Here is a 22,390-nt window from a genome sequence, read left to right on the forward strand (position 1 = left end):
AGAGAGGAGCTGGGATGAAGAGGATAAGGAGGAGAGAGAGAGGAGCTGGGATGAAGAGGATAAGGAGGAGAGAGAGAGGAGCTGGGATGAAGAGGATAAGGAGGAGAGAGAGAGGAGCTGGGATGAAGAGGATAAGGGGGAGAGTTGAGAGAGAGGAGCTGGGAAGAAGGGGATAAGGAGGAGAGAGAGAGGAGCTGGGATGAAGAGGATAATGAGGAGAGAGAGAGGAGCTGGGATGAAGAGGATAAGGAGGAGAGAGAGAGGAGCTGGGAAGAAGAGAATAAGGGGGAGAGTTGAGAGAGAGAGAGGAGCTGGGAAGAAGAGGATAAGGAGGAGAGAGAGAGGAGCTGGGATGAAGAGGATAAGGAGGAGAGAGAGAGGAGCTGGGATGAAGAGGATAAGGAGGAGAAAGAGAGGAGCTGGGATGAAGAAGATAAGGAGGAGAGAGAGAGGAGCTGGGAAGAAGAGAATAAGGGGGAGAGTTGAGAGAGAGAGAGGAGCTGGGAAGAAGAGGATAAGGGGGAGAGTTGAGAGAGAGAGGAGCTGGGAAGAAGAGGATAAGGGGGAGAGTTGAGATAGAGAGGAGCTGGGAAGAAGAGGATAAGGGGGAGAGTTGAGAGAGAGAGGAGCTGGGAATAAGAGGATAAGGGGGAGAGTTGAGAGAGAGAGGAGCTGGGAAGAAGAGGATAAGGGGGAGAGTTGAGAGAGAGAGGAGCTGGGAAGAAGAGGATAAGGGGGAGAGTTGAGAGAGAGAGGAGCTGGGAAGAAGAGGATAAGGGGGAGAGTTGAGAGAGAGAGATGAGCTGGGAGGAAGAGGATAAGGAGGAGAGGAGAGAGAGGAGCTGGGAGGAAGAAGATAAGGAGGAGAGAGAGGAGCTTGGAAGAAGAGGATAAGGGGAGAGGAGACAGGAGCTGGGAGGAAAAGGATAAGGAGGTGAGAGAGAGGAGCTGGTTAGGAAGAGGATAAGGAGGAGAGAGAGGGGGGAGCTGGGAGGAAGAGGATAAGGAGGAGAGAGATAGGGAGAGGGGCTGGGTGGAAGAGGATAAGGAGGAGAGAGCGGGCTGGGAGGAAAATGATAAGGAGGCGAGAGAGAGAGGAGCTGGGAGGAAGAGGATAAGGAGGAGAGAGATAGAGAGAGGGGCTGGGAGGAAGAGGATATGGAGGAGAGAGATAGAGAGAGGGGCTGGGAGGAAGAGGATAAGGAGGATAGGAGAGAGAAAGGAGCAGGGAGGAAGATGATAAGGAGGAGAGAGGAGCTGGGAAGAAGAGGATTAGGAGGAGAGGAGAGAGAGAAAATAGCTGGGAGGAAGAGGATAAGGAGGAGAAAGAGAAAGAGAGGAGCTGGGAGGAAGAAGGAGGAGAAGAGAGAGAATGTGAAGAGCTGGGAGGAAGAGGATAAGGAGGAGAGAGAGAGAGAGAGAGAGAAGCTGGGAGAAAGAGGATAAGGAGGAGAGGAGAGAGAAAGGAGCAGGGAGGAAGATGATAAGGAGGAGAGAGAGGAGCTGGTAGGAAGAGGATAAGGAGGAGAGAGAGGAGCTTGTAGGAAGCAGATAAGGAGGAGAGAGAGAGAGAGGATCTGGTAGGAAGAGGATAAGGAGGAGAGAGAGATAAAGAGAGGATCTGGGAGGAAGAGGATAAGGAGGAGAGAGAGAGATAGAGTGAGAGGAACTGGGAGGAAGTCCATGTGGAGAGGGAGGAGGAGTGAGTGATAGCGGTACCGAGGGAGAAGAGATGAAATAACAGATGAGGGAGCAGGAGGGAAAAGGAGGTAGAGATAAACTGATGGAAAGACATTAAACAATAAAGAGGATAAAGAAAGATGGAGGTCGATGTAAGAGGAATTCAGAGACGTGAAGGAGTGACAAAAAAGGAAATAGTAGAGAAAGTAGAGAATGGCGAAGAGAGGGAGATGAAGTCTTAGAAAGAGAGAGGACTCACAACATGAAGTCCTGCTCCCAGCTGGGCAGGCTTCCCCGGACAGCGATGGTCGTGCTCTTCACATTTTGCACCTTCAGGGTCACATACGTGTTGAACTTCTCTGTGAGTGAGAGAGAGAAAGACCTGAATTACTCTGTGAGGGAGAGAAACAACTGAACTTCTCTGTGAGGGGTAGAGTGAGAAATATCTGAATTACTCTGTGAGGGGTAGAGTCAGAAATATCTGAATTACTCTGTGAGGGGTAGAGTCAGAAATATCTGAATTACTCTGTGAGGGGTAGAGTCAGAAATATCTGAATTACTCTGTGAGAGGTAGAGTGATAAAGAACAGAATTTATCTGTGAGGGAGAAAAATAGCTAATTGAATTTATCTGTGAAGGATAGAGAGTGAAAGAACTGGATTTATCTGTGAAAGGGTAGAGAGTGAAAGAACTGCATTTATCTGTGAGAGGTAGAGAGTGAAAGAACTGAATTTATCTGTGAGAGGTAGAAAGTGAAAGAACTGAATTTATCTGTGAGGGGTAGAGAGTGAAAGAACTGAATTTATCTGTGAGGGGTAGAGAGTGAAAGAACTGAATTTATCTGTGAAGGGTAGAGAGTGAAAGAACTGGATTTATCTGTGAAAGGGTAGAGAGTGAAAGAACTGCATTTATCTGTGAGAGGTAGAGAGTGAAAGAACTGAATTTATCTGTGAGAGGTAGAAAGTGAAAGAACTGAATTTATCTGTGAGGGGTAGAGAGTGAAAGAACTGAATTTATCTGTGAGGGGTAGAGAGTGAAAGAACTGAATTTATCTGTGCTCCATATAAGAACTCTAGTCAGAGAAGTTGGCTGAAACACAGATCTAGGACCAGGGCAGGAGTTTTTCCTCTGCACTTGACCTGACCAGCCACACATGATCAGGTAAACTCCTGTCCCTATAAAACATAGCTAGCAAGTTTTCCCCAACCCAGTCCTGTTTTGTCTATTCTATTTCCAGGTTCCCAGCAGCACATACCTTGGGCTCCATCCAGCTTGGCTTTCTTCACTGTGAAAACATAGAGAGGAACACAGTCACACAGGGCAACACCATCTGTCGACAGAACTCTTACATACAGAACATAACATGCTGGAGCTGTTAACCTCCAAAATGGGTTCCAGTTTCCTGTTTTGTGGTTGTCACTAGTTACCACAACCGCAAAGTAAAAACTGTCTATAAAATATTATTTAAGGTTAGGGTTAGGCATAAGATTAGCAGTGTGGTTAAGGTTGGGGCTAGGTTTAAAATGACATTTTAAGAAAATACGTTGTAGAAATAGGAACGTTTATAACATTGTGGCTGTGGTAACTAGTGACAACCCTGTTTTTTGGGCAGTTCTCATGTTGGATAATTTCTCTGGATCTCTGGAAAGTTGGATGGTGATATAATTCCATCCGATTTCCTGTACGTGTGAAAACTTGTTTTACTAAGCAATATGGAATTGTTTTAAGAACATCATTTCAATAATCATGTTGCTATTTGATTTAGAAGTATAAAAATACATATATACAACATTTTTCTGTTACATTTTTTGACCTTACTGCTATTAGCCCATACAAACACATTGAATACAAGGCGCTGCAGGGTTAATCTGTGGTCTGCATTGGCCATGCAGCATTTATGGTGATACGGCCTCTGCAGAAGTCAGGGCATTCATACAACGGTCCTGTTGTCTATAGTCTATAGAGCTGTTGTGAAGGAAGTTGCAAAGGAAGTGAGTTTGTGTTTATATAGGACCTCCCGTCGTCACCTACCGTCAACCAATCATGTTAATGTGGAGCTAGACAGAGCCCTCGCATTGTTACAGAATTTGAAAGGTGCACAGTGATGCGATACGGAGCTCAATTTGGACTCTGCATGCCTCCGGAGGCTCCGCAATTGCGTCACGCCATCGATACGGCGCCTCCGACCACATATTCGTATAAAGCATAAATTGGCTTTAACATTGAACAACAGATAGTCCCCCCCCCAAAATGTAAAGGAAGTTTGTTTGAAATTGTCTGTCCTATATCTGAGAGGTATAAGAAAGATCAGGACGTATTCACGTATTTAAGCCCTTATTTTTGGGACTGAACAGTCTCCATATATACTGTACTTCCATCATTGTTTCCCACTGGTACCGGGAGACCTTCAGATGAGTCTTGTGAGCCTGTTGGTGTCCTAGAGCAAAACAACCTACAACTAGGTGTTTGTGAGAGTCTCACAATTCCACAGAGGGGCCATATGAGTGTGTAGCCCAAACATGTTCAGAAACTAGAAACAGAAGTTGGCAGATTGGCTTTACCGACTTCAGACGGGTCCCAAGACGCTTGTGGGAGTCGTAGAGAAGAACGGAGAACACCATCGTGGTCGCGAGAGTCTCATCTTTCCACAGAGGGCTCATTATAGTTGTTTTTATTGAGTCATGTACTGCATTGGTGAGGGAGCTTGCACATACATGCTGTAAACTGTGTATGTGACTAATACATTTGATTTGATTTGATGCTCCTCAATACTTATTCCACTAGATCAAAGTTTCAGCCAGGTAGGATACATAGTGGAAACAGATGGAGTTGGGTTGCATATAGTCATGATAGGTTACAGTATTTTTCCCAATCTTCTGTTTTCATTGTGTTGGTTAATTGTTAAATAGTGCAGCGTTTATTCAAATTCAAAATAGTTGTGCAAAATATTTTACTCATCAGAGTTTTAGAATATTTTATTATTATTTTGTTATTGTTATTGCTATTAGTAAAGTGACTAAGACTTACACATTTGATACTAAATGTTATTTATTTGTGTAATTAAATTTGCCATTAAGACATCTATTCTATGTATCTAAATAATAAAGGTGATAATTTGCCAGCGAATCTGTGACTGCGGTTGTGGCCCCCAAAAATGTTGGGTGCACTTTTTTTTTTGTTTGAGCACAAAAGGTCTGTGGCTGGCCGTGATGGTTGCCACCATCTGAGGACATTAGCTGGTTAGGCTACCACGGTCCTGTTGTCTTCTGGACCAAAGTGAGTTCTTCATTTGTTAATCTGATGTTTTGTTTACTATATATATATGATTTGTTTCATAGTCGACCTACTTATCAGAGGATCTGTTTGTACCTTACTTTCACTTCTCAATTGTACACTATTAGCATTAGCATTTAGCATTCGTCCATTTAAGTGGATGTAGTATTAAGTCCAAGTATTGACACATTTTGTTGCCAGAACAATTGTCCTTTTCAAAACCCATACCATTTCTTATACCAATCACACACATAGACAGAAGCATTAACATGCAGCAAACCACTTACTATATAGCAGAGGCTGTAGTGCACTCTCATAGTCTGTGTCCTAAATGGCACCCTATTTACCTACACCCTATTTCCCCTATAGCCCTGGTCAAAAGGAGTGCACTATGTAGGGAATAGTGTGCCATTTGGAACTCAGCCATAGGAGGAGGCTCCACTAGTATGACTGGCCTGTGGTGTGTTATCCACAGTGGTGTTGCAGTAGAGACAGAAGGTGGACGTGCTGATTCTCTGAGCACTGTACAGAGACTTGTCATATTGGAGAAGGGGAGAATATGTGTTCCTACCTTGCAGTCCATGTGAATCATCTACACTGTGCAAACCAGTTACAGTCACTAGCCTCTTGAAGGACAACAGAAGTGCAATAAAAAGTTATATATTTTAAAATAACTATATATTTTGGCATTTTCGGCATCCCTCTCAAAGGGTTGTTTCAATTAAGGCTATAATGCCAAATGTGTGTGTGTTTTTTTGTAATAAAGAAACACATCCTGTTATCCTATTCTGAGTGTGGGTTGAATATATTTTGTGGTTTTGTCTCTATAACGCCCACTCTATCCCTCTGCAGTACTGTTTAAACAGCTCTGACGTAACTCATGCCTGCATAGTTAATGCCCTACACTTTCCCTACCCACACACACACAGACCAATGTAGTCTTGGGGGAATTCCTGTTATTCTATACGTTACATTATGAAAGGTATAGCGGTTGTACAATATCATACGAATAAAAGGACATGTAGTATCAAAGGACGTGTAGTTTCATACGTTTTACCTAGTTGTACCATAGCAAACGAATTGGAGGATGCTTAGTATTATCCTAAACGATATCATAACCGCCATTGATAAGAGACATTACTGTGCAGCCGTATTCATCGACCTGGCCAAGGCTTTCGACTCTGTCAATCACCACATTTTTATTGGCAGACTCAACAGCCTTGGTTTCTCAAATGATTGCCTCGCCTGTTTCACCAACTACTTCTCTGATAGAGTTCAGTGTGTCAAATCGGAGGGCCTGTTGTCCGGACCTCTGGCAGTGTCTACGGGGGTGCCACAGGGTTCAATTCTCGGGCCGACTCTCTTCTCTGTATACATCAATGATATCGCTCTTGCTGCTGGTGATTCTCTGTTCCACCTCTACGCAGACGACACCATTCTGTATACTTCCGACCCTTCTTTGGACACTGTGCTAACTAACATCCAGATGAGCTTCAATGCCATACAACTCTCCTTCTGTGGCCTCCAACTGCTCTTAAATGCAAATAAAACTAAATGCATGCACTACTCTGGATGGTTCTGACTTAGAGTACGTGGACCACTACAAATACCTAGGTGTCTGGCTAGACTGTAAACTCTCCTTCCAGACTCACATTAAGCATCTCCAATCCAAAATTAAATCTAGAATTGGCTACCTATTTTGCAACAAAGCATCCTTCACTCATGCTGCCAAACATACCCTCGTAAAACTGACCATCCTACCCATCCCCGACTTCGGCGATGTCATTTATAAAATAGCCTCCAACACTCTACTCAACAAATTGGATGCAGTCCACTGCGACCTGTACGCTCTTGTTGGCTGGCCCTCGCTTCATACTCGTCGCCAAATCCACTGGCTCCAGGTCATCTACAAGTCTTTGCTAGGTAAACCCCCGCCTTATCTCAGCTCACTGGTCACCATAGCAGCACCCACCCGTAGCACGTGCTCCAGCAGGTATATTTCACTAGTTACCCCCAAAGCCAATTCCTCCTTTGGGTGCCTTTCCTTCCAGTTCTCTACTGCCAATGATTGGAACGAATTGCATAAATCACTGAAGCTGGAGACTCATATCTCCCTCACTAGCTTTAAGCACCAGCTGTCAGAGCAGCTCACAGATCACTGCACCTGTACATAGCCCATCTGTAAACTGCCCATCCAACTATCTCACCCCCATACTGTATTTATTTATTTATCCTGCTCCTTTGCACCGCAGTATCTCTACTTGCACAGTCATCTTCTGCACATCCTACCATTCCAGTGTTTAATTGCTATATTGTAATTACTTCGCCACCATGGCCTATTTATTGCCTTACCTCCCTTATCTTAACTTACTTGCACACACTGTATATAGACTTTTTTCTTTTTTTCTACTGTATTATTGACTGTATGTTTGTTTATTCCATGTGTAACTCTGTGTTGTTGTATGTGTCAATCTGCTATGCATTATCTTGGCCAGGTCACAGTTGTAAATGAGTACTTGTTCTACAACTAGCTTACCTGGTTAAATAAAGGTGTTCTCAACTAGCCTACCTGGTTAAATAAAGGTGTTCTCAACTAGCCTACCTGGTTAAATAAAGGTGTTCTCAACTAGCCTACCTGGTTAAATAAAGGTGTTCTCAACTAGCCTACCTGGTTAAATAAAGGTGTTCTCAACTAGCCTACCTGGTTAAATAAAGGTGTTCTCAACTAGCCTACCTGGTTAAATAAAGGTGTTCTCAACTAGCCTACCTGGTTAAATAAAGGTGTTCTCAACTAGCCTACCTGGTTAAATAAAGGTGTTCTCAACTAGCCTACCTGGTTAAATAAAGGTGTTCTCAACTAGCCTACCTGGTTAAATAAAGGTGTTCTCAACTAGCCTACCTGGTTAAATAAAGGTGTTCTCAACTAGCCTACCTGGTTAAATAAAGGTGTTCTCAACTAGCCTACCTGGTTAAATCAAGGTGAAAGAAATATAAAAAAATACGTCTTTCACTCAGACCTGGGTGATTATTGCGCTGTAACAACAAAGGAAAATGACTGGGAGAATTTACGTTGGTGGTTAGGATAACTAACGACAAAGGATTGTTTACGTAAAAGGTTAGGTGAAGTGGGTTAAGTTTAGAATAAAGGTTAGGGGAAGGGTTTGCTAAAATCCTACAGTTGTCCCCTGCGTGACTCGAACACCCAACCTTTGGATTTGTTGACGTCACGGATTATGTCGACCCATCCTCCCCGACCAACGCATCTACTTTCATTTCTGTCTGAAGTAATTAGACCATTAGTAGGTTTCATACGTGTTGGAGGTGCTCAGAAATACATCAAGTATGTTTCGTATGGGTCTGAGGCCACACACACACAGACACACACACACAGTCACACACACACACACACACAGACACACACACACAGTCATATTGCATCCACAGCGAGTTTTAATATTCAACAACCCCCACCTGCACAGCCCATAATACTTTCTAGAAGCCTGCCTGCCTGGCCCAAGTCTCCATGACAATGGAGGAAAGGAGAAAAGACGACACGTGAAATTCCCTGACTAAGAGAGAAGAGGCATTCTACACACAAGCACACACACACACACACACACACGCACAAGCACACACACACACTAAAATAGTGATGAGTGAGCCTTACTGGAATACCCATGAAGTTAGTGTATTATGTAAAGGAGGCTGAAGTACGTGTACCTCCCTGCCTGTAGCCCTATGTTGTGTGGGTGAAGAACTGAAGCTATTCTTTATCTTCTTCATCATGTTGTTTTAAACAAAGAATCACCTCCCACTGGGCAAACAACGCCATTTCAATGTGGACATTTGGGTAATATTTGGTAGAGACGTTGATCAATGAGATTTCAATCTTTATTCACCCCTCAAAAAGTCAGCTAGAAGTTTGTTGAATTCCCAATGTGTTATCACTATGCTTTCAACCATCTACACTGAACAAAACATGTAAAGTCTTGGTCCCATGTTTCATGAACTGAAATAAAACATCCCAGAAATGTTGCACAAAAAATATGTTTTCTCAAATGCTGTGCACACATTTTTTTTTACCTCCCTGTTAGTGAGCATTTCTCCTTTGCCAAGATAATCAATTCAGACAGGGGTGGCATATCAAGAAGCTGATTAAACACAGGTGGATAATTACACAGGTGCACCTTGTACATGGGATGATAAAAGGACACTAAAAAATGTGCAGTTTTGTCAGACAACACAATGCCTCAGGTTTTGACAGAACGGGCAATTGGCATGCTGACTGCAGGAATGTCCACCAGAGCTGTTACCAGATAATTGAATGTTCACTTATCTAATGTAAACTGCCTCCAACATAGTTTTAGAGAATTTGGCAGTACGTCCAACCAGCCTCACAACCGCAGGCCACGTGTATGACGATGTGTGGGCGAGCAGTTTGCTGATGTCAACGTTGTAAACAGAGTACCCCATGGTGGTGGTGGGGTTACTGTATGGACAGGAATAAGCTATGGACAACAAACACAATTGCATTTTATTGATGGCAATTTAACAGCACAGAGATACAGTGACGAGATCTTGAGGCCATTCATCCGTCACCATCACCTATTGTTTCAGCATGATAATGCACGGCCCCATGCCCCAAAGATCTGTACACACTTCCTGGAAGTTGAAAATGTCCCAATTCTTATATGGCCTGCATACTCACCAGACATGTCACCCATTGAGCATGTTTGGGATGCGTACGTGTACGACAGCGTGTTCCTGTTCCTGCCAATATCCACCAACTTCGCACAGCCATTGTAGAGGAGTGGGACAACATTCCACAGGCCACAATAAACAGCCTGATCAATTCTATTGTGAAGGAGATGTGTCACGCTGCATGAGGCAAATGGTGATCACACCAGATACTGACTGGTTTTCTGATTCACACCCTTACCTTTTTGGGGGGGTTTCTGTGACCAACTGATGCATATCTGTATTCCTAGTTATGTGAAATCCATAGATTAGGGCCTAATGAATTCCTTTAAATTGACTGATTTCCTCATATGAACTGTAAATCAGTAAGATCTTTGAAATTGTTGCATGTTGTGTTTATATTCTAGTTCAATATAAAAACACAACCAAATTCCAAAGGAAAAACAATGTATTTTTGGTTGAGTTGTCATCTAAATGTGTTATCACTGTGCTTTTAACCATTTAAAAGCACAACAAAGTTCAAATGGGAATACAATGTCAGATGTTTTGTATTTATACAACAATTAAATATGTTTTCACTGTGCTTCATCTAATAGCAGAACCAAATTACCTGGATTGCAGTTGAGATTACAAAGTACATGGTGCAAGTGATCAATGCTGTTTGAGATTCTGCACAGATTATTACAGCAATAGTGAAGATCTCCACAGACCTGCGACCGCTGTATGCTATCTTGAACATGCGTGCTCTCTATGACGACATAAGAAGACATTCATAGTTACAGTAGGCTAACCTCAACATGTGGCCATGGATGATGTTACTCATTTTAAAGGTGAATAAATACTGTTACATCTGTTTGTAAGAAAGCCTTAACTTTAGGCTTTTTACTGTATTACAAAAGTATTATTGAATTGTGTGTTCGGTTATATATCGACATTTAAAGGATATCTAATGCTGCCACTGTTTTAATCCTGTTATTTAACCTTTATATTTGGCTCAGTTGCAGACCTGAATCCAACATATTATTTGTTTACCTGTCAACAAGTTAATAGGCTATTTACTGTATTGCAAAAGTGATATTGAATTGTGTTTGGTTATCAACGCAACCAAATATCAATATTTGAAGGAGATGTACATGTTGTGGCACTGACTTAGTTTGTCTACAAATGAATAATTGATATGTTGGATTCACATCTCCATCTCAACCAAGAATCAACATTAAAGAATAGGACTACATCAGATCAAACTTGATTTGAAGTGCATTTAAAGTTGGATTAGATTTAGTCGTATTCTTTAAAATGGAGACATGAATCCAACATTTTAATGATTCATGAGAAGACATTTCAAAATACCTTTGAAATGAACCAAAGCTTGACCTACATGGACAATACTTTGTGTTGTTAATTTTTAGTTGAACCCTGGGTTGAATTGAAACAATTGCTGTTGATGACTTTGCAAATGCTACATACTGTAGGCCTTAATAGTCTGTGTGATACTATATGACTTTTGATTACATTTCACCTGCTCTGTTAAACCTATCCTTTGGAAGGATTTTGATTGCAACAGTGAATATATGCAGTTATTAACCCTTGACCTACAACTTCCCCGCCCCTACAGAAATCTAAACAACATAATAAAAAATCCCCATCAAAATCCATCTGTTTAAGATAAAGATATCTGTTTTATTGCATGGCTGCTCCTCAATCTATCGCATCCGCCGATATCGCCCTTCCGCATCTGCGGGGAAAGGTGGTAGAGCTAGAGCGATGTTTGTCAAACCATGAGACATCCGGAAAATCGATCTTGTCACGAAAACGTCTGTAGCATTCAAACGGTTTGGCCCAGAAACTATTGAAAGATGAGACTTAATTTTGTTCTAAGTTGGTACAGCCTCTTCTGCCAACTTCTGTCTGTAGCGTCCGAAAGGTTTGGGCGACCTATTCACAACTATGTGGTAAGCTGAGAGTCTCACGAACACAATGGTGTTCTCCGTTTTGCTCTAGGATGCTCACAAGCCTCACAATACTCATCTAAAGATCCCCAGGAAACCAGTTTAAAAAATGTTTGGAAGTACTGTATATGTGGAGTTTACTGGCTACCATGGTATTGGGGTCAGGTAGATTATATTAGCTCATTAGACTACCACGGTCTTCGGGTCAGGTAGATTCCATTATCTCATTAGACTACCACGGTCTTGGGGTCAGGTAGATTCCATTAGCTCATTAGACTACCACAGCCTTGGGGTCAGGTAGATTCCATTAGCTCATTAGACTACCACAGTCTTGGTGTCAGGTAGATTCCATTAGCTCAATAGACTACCACAGCATTGGGGTCAGGTAGATTCCATTAGCTCATTAGGCTACCATGTTCTTGGAGTCAGGTAGATTCCATTAGCTCATTAGGCTACCACGGTCTTGGGGTCAGGTAGATTCTATTAGCTCATTAGGCTACCACGGTCTTGGGGTCAGGTAGATTCCATTAGCTCATTAGGCTACCACGGTCTTGGGGTCAGGTAGATTCCATTAGCTCATTAGGCTACCATGGTCTTGGGGTCAGTTGTATTGTACTCAGAGCCACAGAGATTCTACAGCGACCTTATCTGGACAGGCCCATGTTTGACAACTGTCTTTGATTTATTTATTGCGGAGTTCTGAAGACAGACAGAGGACTTTAGAGAGGACCTCAGTGGGATGAACCGTTCCACTTGAACTGTCACTATTGTGGCACACGGCAGGGAGAGGTGAGGGGAGTGGTCATTGAAGGGAGATGTCTTGCAGCCCGCTGGCTCCACCCCTGAGCCTTAATGGACTTCCTGCCCCAACGAGATGAGCCTGTGGATCACTAAGCCAGGGAGCATGGGGAATAAAAGAGGAAGCGGCCCGCACAGCGGGGCAGAAAATGTAGAGGGAAGTTTGTGTTGTGATGAGTAAGCGAATTAACTGTGTGTGTACCCGTTGTGACCTGGACTGTCTGACCACCCCCACACAACTGGATTGGCTGAGGACCTGAGTTTTAGGATTACCCCTGGAGAACGGATGATGAGAATGGATTGGACTGTGAAATGGTTGGTGAATTACCCCCTTTTCCCTAGTGTGCAAAACTCCCTAATAAACTCCCTGTTTGCATTCTAGTTGTGCTCCGTGTGCATGTTTGGTTATTGAACTTGGTGACATGGAAACCACACCCTTGAACCTGCTACACTATATAACCAGTACAGCCTCTTCTGCCAACCAATGGTCTGGGCTACCCACTAATTTGACACCTCTTTGGAAAGCTGTGACTCTCACGATGGTTTCTCCATTTAGGACGCCCACAAGCCTAGAGTCGTGTTAAATACTGTATATATGGAGATAGTTTAGTGCCTAAAATAAGGGGATCTATCTTTCAGATACAGGACAGACACTTCAAAACAAAGTTATTTTAGATTTTTTGACTGTTCCATATAGTGAATGTGTTGTTGGATGCTTTTCCATTGGCTCATAGCAGTAATGACAAATTCAATGTTTAGCTGATCCTTTTTTAATACATTTTTAAGGCTTAGACTCTAGAGGTTTAAGAAATTGCTCTTTAGGAATTCTCATCAAAGCACATTGATATTAGCCGTTGTCAAATATCAAGCTACGCTGGGCTTGGTTTAAACCCTGGATGGGAGACCATATGAATATCTGTAGCTATAACTCTCCAGTAGGAGATGCTCCCCAGACTATCATTTATTTTCTGATAGTGGATATGTTGAATAGCTGATGTATAAAATGTTGCATTTGTAGCTTTGAAACAAGTTTTGCCTATGAACATTTGTTACAATGATGACATCCTGTGGTTGAAATTCCACCCTCAACAGCAGTTGATAACTTTTTTCAAATTCAATGTATTTTCTACGTAGATTCCTTGTCAAAATACGTTGACAAATTGTTGAAACGATGTTTAAGCCCAGTGGGCTTTGAATGATTGAACCTCCATTTCCTTCCCAGGCAGGCGGAATATCTGAAATAGATCCAGTTTTTTAAACCTGAAATTCATATCCAAATTCTATCCCCGTTGTCCCTCTTCCAGGCAGCACTGCTAATTAAACCATTCAATAATGAAGTGAAAGGGGAGAATCAATGTAAACATGGCTTTTTTCATAGCTAAACACACGTCTGATTTGTGGCTGCAGATGAAAACAGTGGTTGATTTTGTTCTTCCAGCAGGACTAGAAACAGCTCAGGTAAAATCAGTACATGAGGAAGATCAATGGGAAAGAAATTAGATTGTAGAAAGGCAGGGAGCTAATGTTTAATAACTCAATCATAAATATCTGCCCATGTAAATTATTCAAGGAGGAACCTCCACCCACAAACAATACACGTGCATGCACACACTGATACATACACGCACACAGTCTGCACACAGAGGCTCCCGCAGTCTTGGAGTCGGGTAGATTCCATTAGCTCGTTAGGCTACCATGGTCTTGGAGTCAGGTAGATTCCATTAGCTCGTTAGGCTACCATGGTCTTGGAGTCAGGTAGATTCCATTAGCTCATTAGGCTACCATGGTCTTGGAGTCAGGTAGATTCCATTAGCTCATTAGACTACCATGGTCTTGGAGTCAGGTAGATTCCATTAGCTCGTTAGGCTACCATGGTCTTGGAGTCAGGTAGATTCCATTAGCTCATTAGACTACCATGGTCTTGGAGTCAGGTAGATTCCATTAGCTCGTTAGGCTACCATGGTCTTGGAGTCAGGTAGATTCCATTAGCTCGTTAGGCTACCATGGTCTTGGAGTCAGGTAGATTCCATTAGCTCGTTAGGCTACCATGGTCTTGGAGTCAGGTACATTCCATTAGCTACCATGGTCTTGGAGTCAGGTAGATTCCATTAGCTACCATGGTCTTGGAGTCAGGTAGATTCCATTAGCTCGTTAGGCTACCATGGTCTTGGAGTCAGGTACATTCCATTAGCTACCATGGTCTTGGAGTCAGGTAGATTCCATTAGCTCGTTAGGCTACCATGGTCTTGGAGTCAGGTAGATTCCATTAGCTCGTTAGGCTACCATGGTCTTGGAGTCAGGTAGATTCCATTAGCTCGTTAGGCTACCATGGTCTTGGAGTCAGGTAGATTCCATTAGCTCGTTAGGCTAACACGGTCTTGGGGTCAGGTACATTCCATTAGCTACCATGGTCTTGGAGTCAGGTAGATTCCATTAGCTCATTAGGCTACCATGGTCTTGGAGTCAGGTAGATTCCATTAGCTCATTAGACTACCATGGTCTTGGAGTCAGGTAGATTCCATTAGCTCATTAGACTACCATGGTCTTGGAGTCAGGTAGATTCCATTAGCTCATTAGACTACCATGGTCTTGAGGTCAGGTAGATTCCATTAGCTCATTAGACTACCATGGTCTTGGAGTCAGGTAGATTCCATTAGCTCATTAGGCTACCATGTTCTTGGAGTCAGGTAGATTCCATTAGCTCATTAGGCTACCATGGTCTTGGAGTCAGGTAGATTCCATTAGCTCATTAGGCTACCATGGTCTTGGAGTCAGGTAGATTCCATTAGCTCATTAGGCTCCCATGGTCTTGGAGTCAAGTCGATTCCAATAGCTCATTAGGCTACCATGTTCTTGGAGTCAGGTAGATTCCATTAGCTCATTAGGCTACCATGGTCTTGGAGTCAGGTAGATTCCATTAGCTCATTAGGCTACCATGGTCTTGGAGTCAGGTAGATTCCATTAGCTCATTAGGCTCCCATGGTCTTGGAGTCAAGTCGATTCCAATAGCTCATTAGGCTACCATGGTTTTGGGGTCAGGTAGATTGTACTCTCTCAGTGCAACAACACATTTTCACACACAGACTCAGACATTGAGCAGGGAAGACAGCTGCATGTAGCCACAGAGATTTTACAGCGACCTTATCTGGACAGACCCATGTTTGACAACTGTCTTTGATTTATTTATTGTGGAGTTATGAAGACGGACAGAGGACTTTAGAGAGGACCCCAGTGGGATGAACCGTTCCACTTGACCTGTCACTGTGAAATTCCCAGCTACCACCAGACCCCCAAGGATGAATTAAAGGCTAGTATTATTCTGACAGAATCTTGAAGCTTGCATCAGTGCTATTGGAATTCACCACTTCAAGGTCTGCAGCAGGGAACAGCACTGCTGGTTTATCTTCTCTTCCTGGTTGTTAACTGATGGTTCATGTCACTGATAGGAAAGAGCTTTCTCTCAGTCATCTGGTATTGTCTCAGGTCTGAATCATCAGCTCTTGAGTAGATGGGAAAGATGAAACCCAGCAGTGCTGTGGACCTCGAGGTACACATATGAATATTACCACTGCTGCTGCTGGGCACCATCATGCATGTATTGCGACACTAGATGAGATCTGGTTTGATGAACAAACAAACATTTCTCTCTCTAGCTCCAGAAATAGCAACAGCCACACCATGCAAGGCATGCCTGTGATGTAATAGAAAAATGAAAAGCGCTCTCCACAAAGTCTCCTTGTCTATGACATCCTGAGCATTGTGTGTTTAGAAATTAATAACACGTCGAATGAAACCTCGACTACATGGATGTGCAGTGACTTAGTGGGCCATGCCGCTTAGGCTAATTCGTTTAGAAGGAATTATCTGATGAATAATTATTTAGGTTTTTCGGAAACAATGACAACATAGCTGCCTATCTCGGAACTGGGCGTGATGAGGTGACGCGGCACGACAGGGAAATGTCACATTTTAGCCTACAGACGGCACGACCTGACGCGAACACCCCCCTAGGATTCCCTCACAACCGAGGGAGGCTCGTTCAACGCGGCAGCAGTGCGGCAGGGGCTATCCTTTTCTTGCTACACTGACCGCCCACGCATGAACTGGCATGGCACGCAACACACAGCTGCAACAGTGTCTGTGGAAAACGGTGCTATAGATAGCTGCAGTATTAATCAGAAACACGTGTCTACATTTTTATATTTTGATCATTACATGTTTAAATGTTCACGACAAGACATAGCCTACAGTAGCTCTTCAGTCTGTTGTCAGTGAGAATAATTGATAACTTACTTATAGCTAAATACATAAGCTTTTAGCCTACTATTCTGGTTACTTTATTCTGAAGTGTGACTTTTGTTAAATTTGACTGCATTTCAAGCACACTTAGCAAAATGATCTTGTCCCACCATAGAAAGCAGATTGACACCCTTGAAAAAAACACGTTACTCTCTGTCATCAGAAAAACGTCTTTCACGTGAAGAAGGTGAGATATTTGGCTATAGGCTACGTCTTCCTATGTATCTCATTATCCCTATTTGAGCTACTCCAACATAATAGGCTTCCATGGTCATAGGGTTACTGGCCATTCAGCACTACAGCTGAGGTAATAAAAACAGATGAGTGAATCACTGAATATGGATAGATGCTGGTATCCTACAATATAGAACATTCACATCAAATGAAATATACATTCCTATGAAATGTAACACTGTAATGGTATTATAATAATAATAATAATGATAATAATAATAGTAATAATAATGTTGATGTCCTCTTACCTCCGACACAGAGCAGGGACATCTCTGACAGCAGCGCTGAGCGTCCCCGGCTGTCCTCTACCGGCCGGCTGGGTCTTCACTGCTTCGCTTGGCTACTCCTCAGTTACCTCCCGGTGTAGGCTACAGATGTACGTCTAAACATAAGCTAAATATTGCCATAGTGGACATAAAATCTATTCGAAGACATAATTACAAGGGACTCCGTGCGTTCTTCACGGATATGGCTATTTATTTTGCTGTTGAAAGGCTCCTCTCACTTTGCCGTCTCTCTCGCTGTCTCTGCATCCCTCAGCTCTCCTCCGCTCCTCTCGCGCGCACAGCCATCTTGTTTCAGCACCAGCGCGAGGACAGCTCCGCGCCGCGTGACGTCACATTTAATGTGACGCGAACCAGCTGCAGCGGGGAGGCATAGGCTAGGGGCCACGATACATCTCTGATGATCACGGACCGAGTAGGGAGTCTCTCCTTCCGGTACTCAAAGAAGGGAGCAGGGGGGAAGAGGAGTGTGCTTGTCAGTACTGGACTGTATCACTTTCGAGAAAAACATGATTATTATTCTAGTGCTGCCCACTGCTTCCTGTAGTCCAGGGTGATTCAAATTCGTACCTCAAGGTCTACAGCACTGCTGGTTTTTAACCTTCCCTTCGAATCAGGGACTGACTCTAGCCAATGAGTCACGGCCAGACTTAGCACATCTGGTGCCCTGGGCAAGAACATTTCATTGTCATCTATATCTAACTCTGAGTTTTGATTCATCATTGACTACTTATCCTTATCGACTACATAAGGATATTAATTAAAAGTAATTTGGTATTTTAACATTTCTATGTTACCGATTAGACTAGAAAAGTAGAATTAAAGGACAAAACAAACCCAAAAATGTGATTTTATGCTTTGTTAAATTACTATAGCTCTCCATACCTGGTCCCACAGTAAGTGTCCCTAATACCTGTCTTTACATGATAGCTGCAAGTGTAACAGTATTGCTTCTGTCCCTCCTCTACCTGGGCTCGAACAGCCACCCTCGAAGCATCGTTACCCATCGCTCCACAAAAGCCGCGGCACTTGCAGAGCAAGGGGAACAACTACTTCAAGGTCTCAGAGCGAGTGACGTCACCGATTGAAACGCTATTAGCGCGCACCCCGCTAACTAGCTAGCCATTTCACACCGGTTACACAAGCATAGGCACGAGGCAGGTAAAGTGTAAACTCGAACACACAATGTTACATACAGTGCCAGAAGGGGGAGCTATTTACAGAGCCTTCAGAAAGTATTCATACCCCTTGACTCATTCCACATGTTGTTTTATTACAGCCTGAATTCAATATGGATCAAGGAGATTTTTTTCTCTCACCCATCGACACACAATAACCCATATATATCTCATTACAATAAGTTTTCTCACCCTTGAGTCAATACATGTTAGAATCACCTTTTGTCAGTGATTACAGCTGTGAGTCTTTCTGGGTAAGTCTCTAAGAGCTTTGTGTAACAGAATAACTTTACGTCCGTCCCCTCGCCCATACCCGGGCGCGAACCAGGGACCCTCTGCACACATCGACAACAGTCACCCTCGAAGCATCGTTACCCATCGCTCCACAAAAGCTGCGGCCCTTGCAGAGCAAGGGGAACTACTACTTCAAGGTCTCAGAGCTAGTGACGTAACCGATTGAAACGCTATTTAGCGCGCACCGCTAACTAAGCTAGCCGTTTCACATCCGTTACACTTGCACACCTGATTGTACAATATTTTCACATTATTATTATCCAGTTAATACCTCTGACTGACATGTTAGTCAGCACACACAGGTCCATTAGTTATGTAGCAATAAATCATCTCAAACAGAAGTTGTTTGAGTTAACCTAACTGAACCTTGGTGATTATAGCACTGATGGCTAAGTATACTTTGTCTGCTGTGTACTATGCCTATGTTAGGATTATAAGAATTGCCAATGTTTGTGACAACATGTCTGTAGTGTGGGTGTTGTAGGGTCTTGTGTATCCAGATCCTGAGGCCAAAAGTGAAGCAGAGAAAGCCACCTTCCTGACTGTGACACATAGATGAGACAGCGTTAACTAAAGTTAGTAGTAAAAGAGATATATTTTAAAGCTGAGCAGAATAACCAAATGAAGTCTAACTGCTGTGGATTGTGAATACTACTAAATATGTGTCAACAGAAATTACCTTAATTTCGTCTCCTCAGCTCCTCCACCTGGCTCTTTGCAACATTTGACTTTCATTGATTCAAGCTCAACTGCTTGTGCTGAAATATAGAATACACCAACAATAAAGGAAAAGGGGATACCTAGTCAGTTGTACAACTGAATGCATTCAAATGAAATGTGTCTTCCGCATTTAACCCAACTCCTCTGAATCAGAGAGGTGCAAGAGGCTGCCTTAATCGACATCCTCATCTTCAGCGCCCGGGGAACAGTGGGTTAACTGCCTTACTCAGGGGCAGAACAACAGATTTTTACCTTGTCAGCTCGGGGCTTCGATGCAGCAACTTTTCGGTTACTGGTCCAACGCTCTGTCAAGAAGCAAGCCCTCTAGCAGAGATGTGAACCCCCCCCCCCCCTCTCCTGTTAGAGGGGGCAGTTTTATGACTTTACAACATCGTCATAAATTCCTGGCAGAGGCCATCTTCTCCCTTGCCACATGCAGTATGGAGAGAGTGTCACAGTAAGACAAAGGGACTCTACTGCCAAATACTTCGACCTCCCCGAATTGGAGAATTAAACATGATTCCTAATTTAGAGAATGTGGAAACGGTCGGTGGAGAAGCCAGCTACAACCCGGTCTGTTTTGATTTATGTTTGTGGCCTCATGAAGGACAATACAGCCACATTACTCGAACTCTGTTTATACAGGTTCCTCAGTTATGAGGCTTGCATCTGAATGTGGGATAAAATGTCTAACGAGTATAAGAATACTTTGAAAAGATAACAATGTGATTTAGTCTTCTAAAATGAAAATCTTTGTTTTATGGTAACTTGTGCCCAGTCAGTAACCACGCCCAAGTGAATAGACATTGGTTGGAAATGATGAACCAACCCCTTTTACACTCTAGAATAAAAGCCCCCGTGACGAAAAGTCACCTCAGTTCCAAATATCGTGAGGACTTGTCTTCACGTTTAAAAAGGGCTAATGCTAATTTCAACTCTACAGGCCAGAAAACTTTTCAGCTTGTGCCACATGTGAAATGGTATGAACTCTGAACTATTGATCACTCAAGAATAAGTGAGTCCTAGATTACAGCCTAACAGACTGCAGTAGGAAAGGTAGCAAATGTAGTAAGAACATTGACTGATGCAGAAAACCACAACATCTCACTCCACAACGACCCAGAAGAATCTACAAAAGACAATGGCGACCTCGACTGGGAAAACCAGAGCCTCACACCACCAGCTCAACTATCGACACTAGCTTCACGTAAATACAATGTATTACCTTTCTCCGAACGAGCGAACATTAGTGGCATACAGTTGAATTTGGAAGATTACATACACCTCAGCCAAATACATTTAACACAGTTTTTCACAATTCCTGACATTTAATCCTAGTAAAACGTATTAGATCAGTTAGGATCAGCACTTCATTTTATGAATGTGAAATGTCACAATAATAGTAGAGAGAATGATTTATTTCAGCTTTTATTTCTTTCATCACATACCCAGTGGGTCAGAAGTTTACATACACTCAATTAGTGTTTGGTAGCATTGCCTTTAAATTGTTTAACTTGGGTCCAACTTTTCGGGTATCCTTCCACAAGCTTCCCACATTAATAAGTTGGGTGAATTTTGGCCCATTCCTCCTGACAGAGCTGGTGTAACTGAGTCAGGTTTGTAGGCCTCCTTCCTCTAACACGCTTTTTCAGTTCTGCCCACAAATTTTCTATGGGATTGAGGTCAGGGCTTTGTGATGCCCACTCCAATACCTTGACTTTGTTGTCCTTAAGCCACGTTGTCACAACTTTGGAAGTATGCTTGGGGTCATTGTCCATTTGAAAGACCCTTTTGAGACCAAGCTTTAACTTCCTGACTGATGTCTTGAGATGTTGCTTCAATATATCCACCTAATTCTCCTGCCTCATGAAGCCATCTATTTTGTGAAGTGCACCAGTCCCTCCTTCAGAAAAGCACCCCCACAACATGATGCTGCCACCACCATGCTTCACGGTTGGGTTGGTGTTCTTCGGCTTGCAAGCCTCCCCTTTCTCCTCCAAACATAATGATGGTCATTATGGACAAACAGTTCTATTTTTGTTTCATCAGACGAGAGGACATTTCTCAAAAAGTATGATCTTGGTCCCCATGTGCAGTTGCAAACCGTAGTCTGGCTTTTTTATGGAGGTTTTGGAGCAGTGGCTTCTTCCTTGCTGAGCGGCCTTTCAGGTTATGTCGATACAGGACTCGTTTTACTGTGGATATAGATTATTTGTACCTGTTTCCTCCAACACCTTTGCTGTTGTTCTGGGATTGATTTGCACTTTTCGCACCAAAGTACGTCCATCTCTAGGGGACAGAATGCGTCTCCTTCCTGTATGATGGCTGGGTGGTCACATGGTGTTTATACTTGCATACTATTGATTGTACAGATGAACGTGGTACCTTCAGGCATTTGGAAATTGCTCCCAAGGATGAACCAGATTTGTGGAGGTCTACCATTTTTTTCTGAAGTCTTGACTGATTTCTTTTGATTTTCCATTGATGTCAAGCAAAGAGGCACTGAGTTTGAAGGTAGGCCTTGAAATACATCCACAGGTACACCTCCAATTGACTCCAATTATGTCAATTAGCCTATCAGGAACTTCTCAAGCCATGACATCATTTTCTGGAATTTTCAAAGCTGTTTACAGGCGCAGTCAACAATTTCAGACCAACTGGAATTGTGATACAGTGAATTATAAGTGAAATAATCTGTCTGTACACAATTGTTGGAAAAATGACTTGTGTCATGCACAAAGTAGATGTCTTAACCGACTTAACCAACACTATAGTTTGTTAACAAGACATTTGTGGAGTGGTTGAAAAATTAGTTTTAATGATTCCAACCTAAGTGTCTGAAAAACTTCTGACTTCAACTGTATGTGAGAATGCTGTTCATTGACTGCAGCTCAGCGTTCAACACCATAGTGCCCTCAAAGCTCATCACTAAGCTAAGAACCCCGGGACTGAACACCTCCCTCCACAACTGGATCCTGGACTTC

The 22,390-nt window shown here is 42.9% G+C and overlaps 1 protein-coding gene across 1 annotated transcript in view; it reads right to left on the bottom strand.

The window, feature by feature from the left end:
- The window catches only part of LOC118402489 (protein unc-13 homolog A-like), a 113,744-nt gene extending 96,238 nt beyond the window's left edge, over positions 1-17,506 (bottom strand). The window contains exons 1-3 of the mRNA XM_052477407.1: positions 17,179-17,506; positions 2,935-2,964; positions 1,940-2,039 (exon numbers count right to left, since the gene is read on the bottom strand). Of these exons, the coding sequence (XP_052333367.1) occupies positions 1,940-2,039; positions 2,935-2,964; positions 17,179-17,200 (152 nt within the window). The 5' untranslated portion in view covers positions 17,201-17,506. The remainder of the gene's footprint in view (positions 1-1,939; positions 2,040-2,934; positions 2,965-17,178) is intronic.
- Positions 17,507-22,390: the final 4,884 nt, after the last annotated feature.

Source organism: Oncorhynchus keta, chromosome 23 (genome assembly GCF_023373465.1).
Source record: "Oncorhynchus keta strain PuntledgeMale-10-30-2019 chromosome 23, Oket_V2, whole genome shotgun sequence".
Classification (NCBI taxonomy): domain Eukaryota; kingdom Metazoa; phylum Chordata; class Actinopteri; order Salmoniformes; family Salmonidae; genus Oncorhynchus; species Oncorhynchus keta.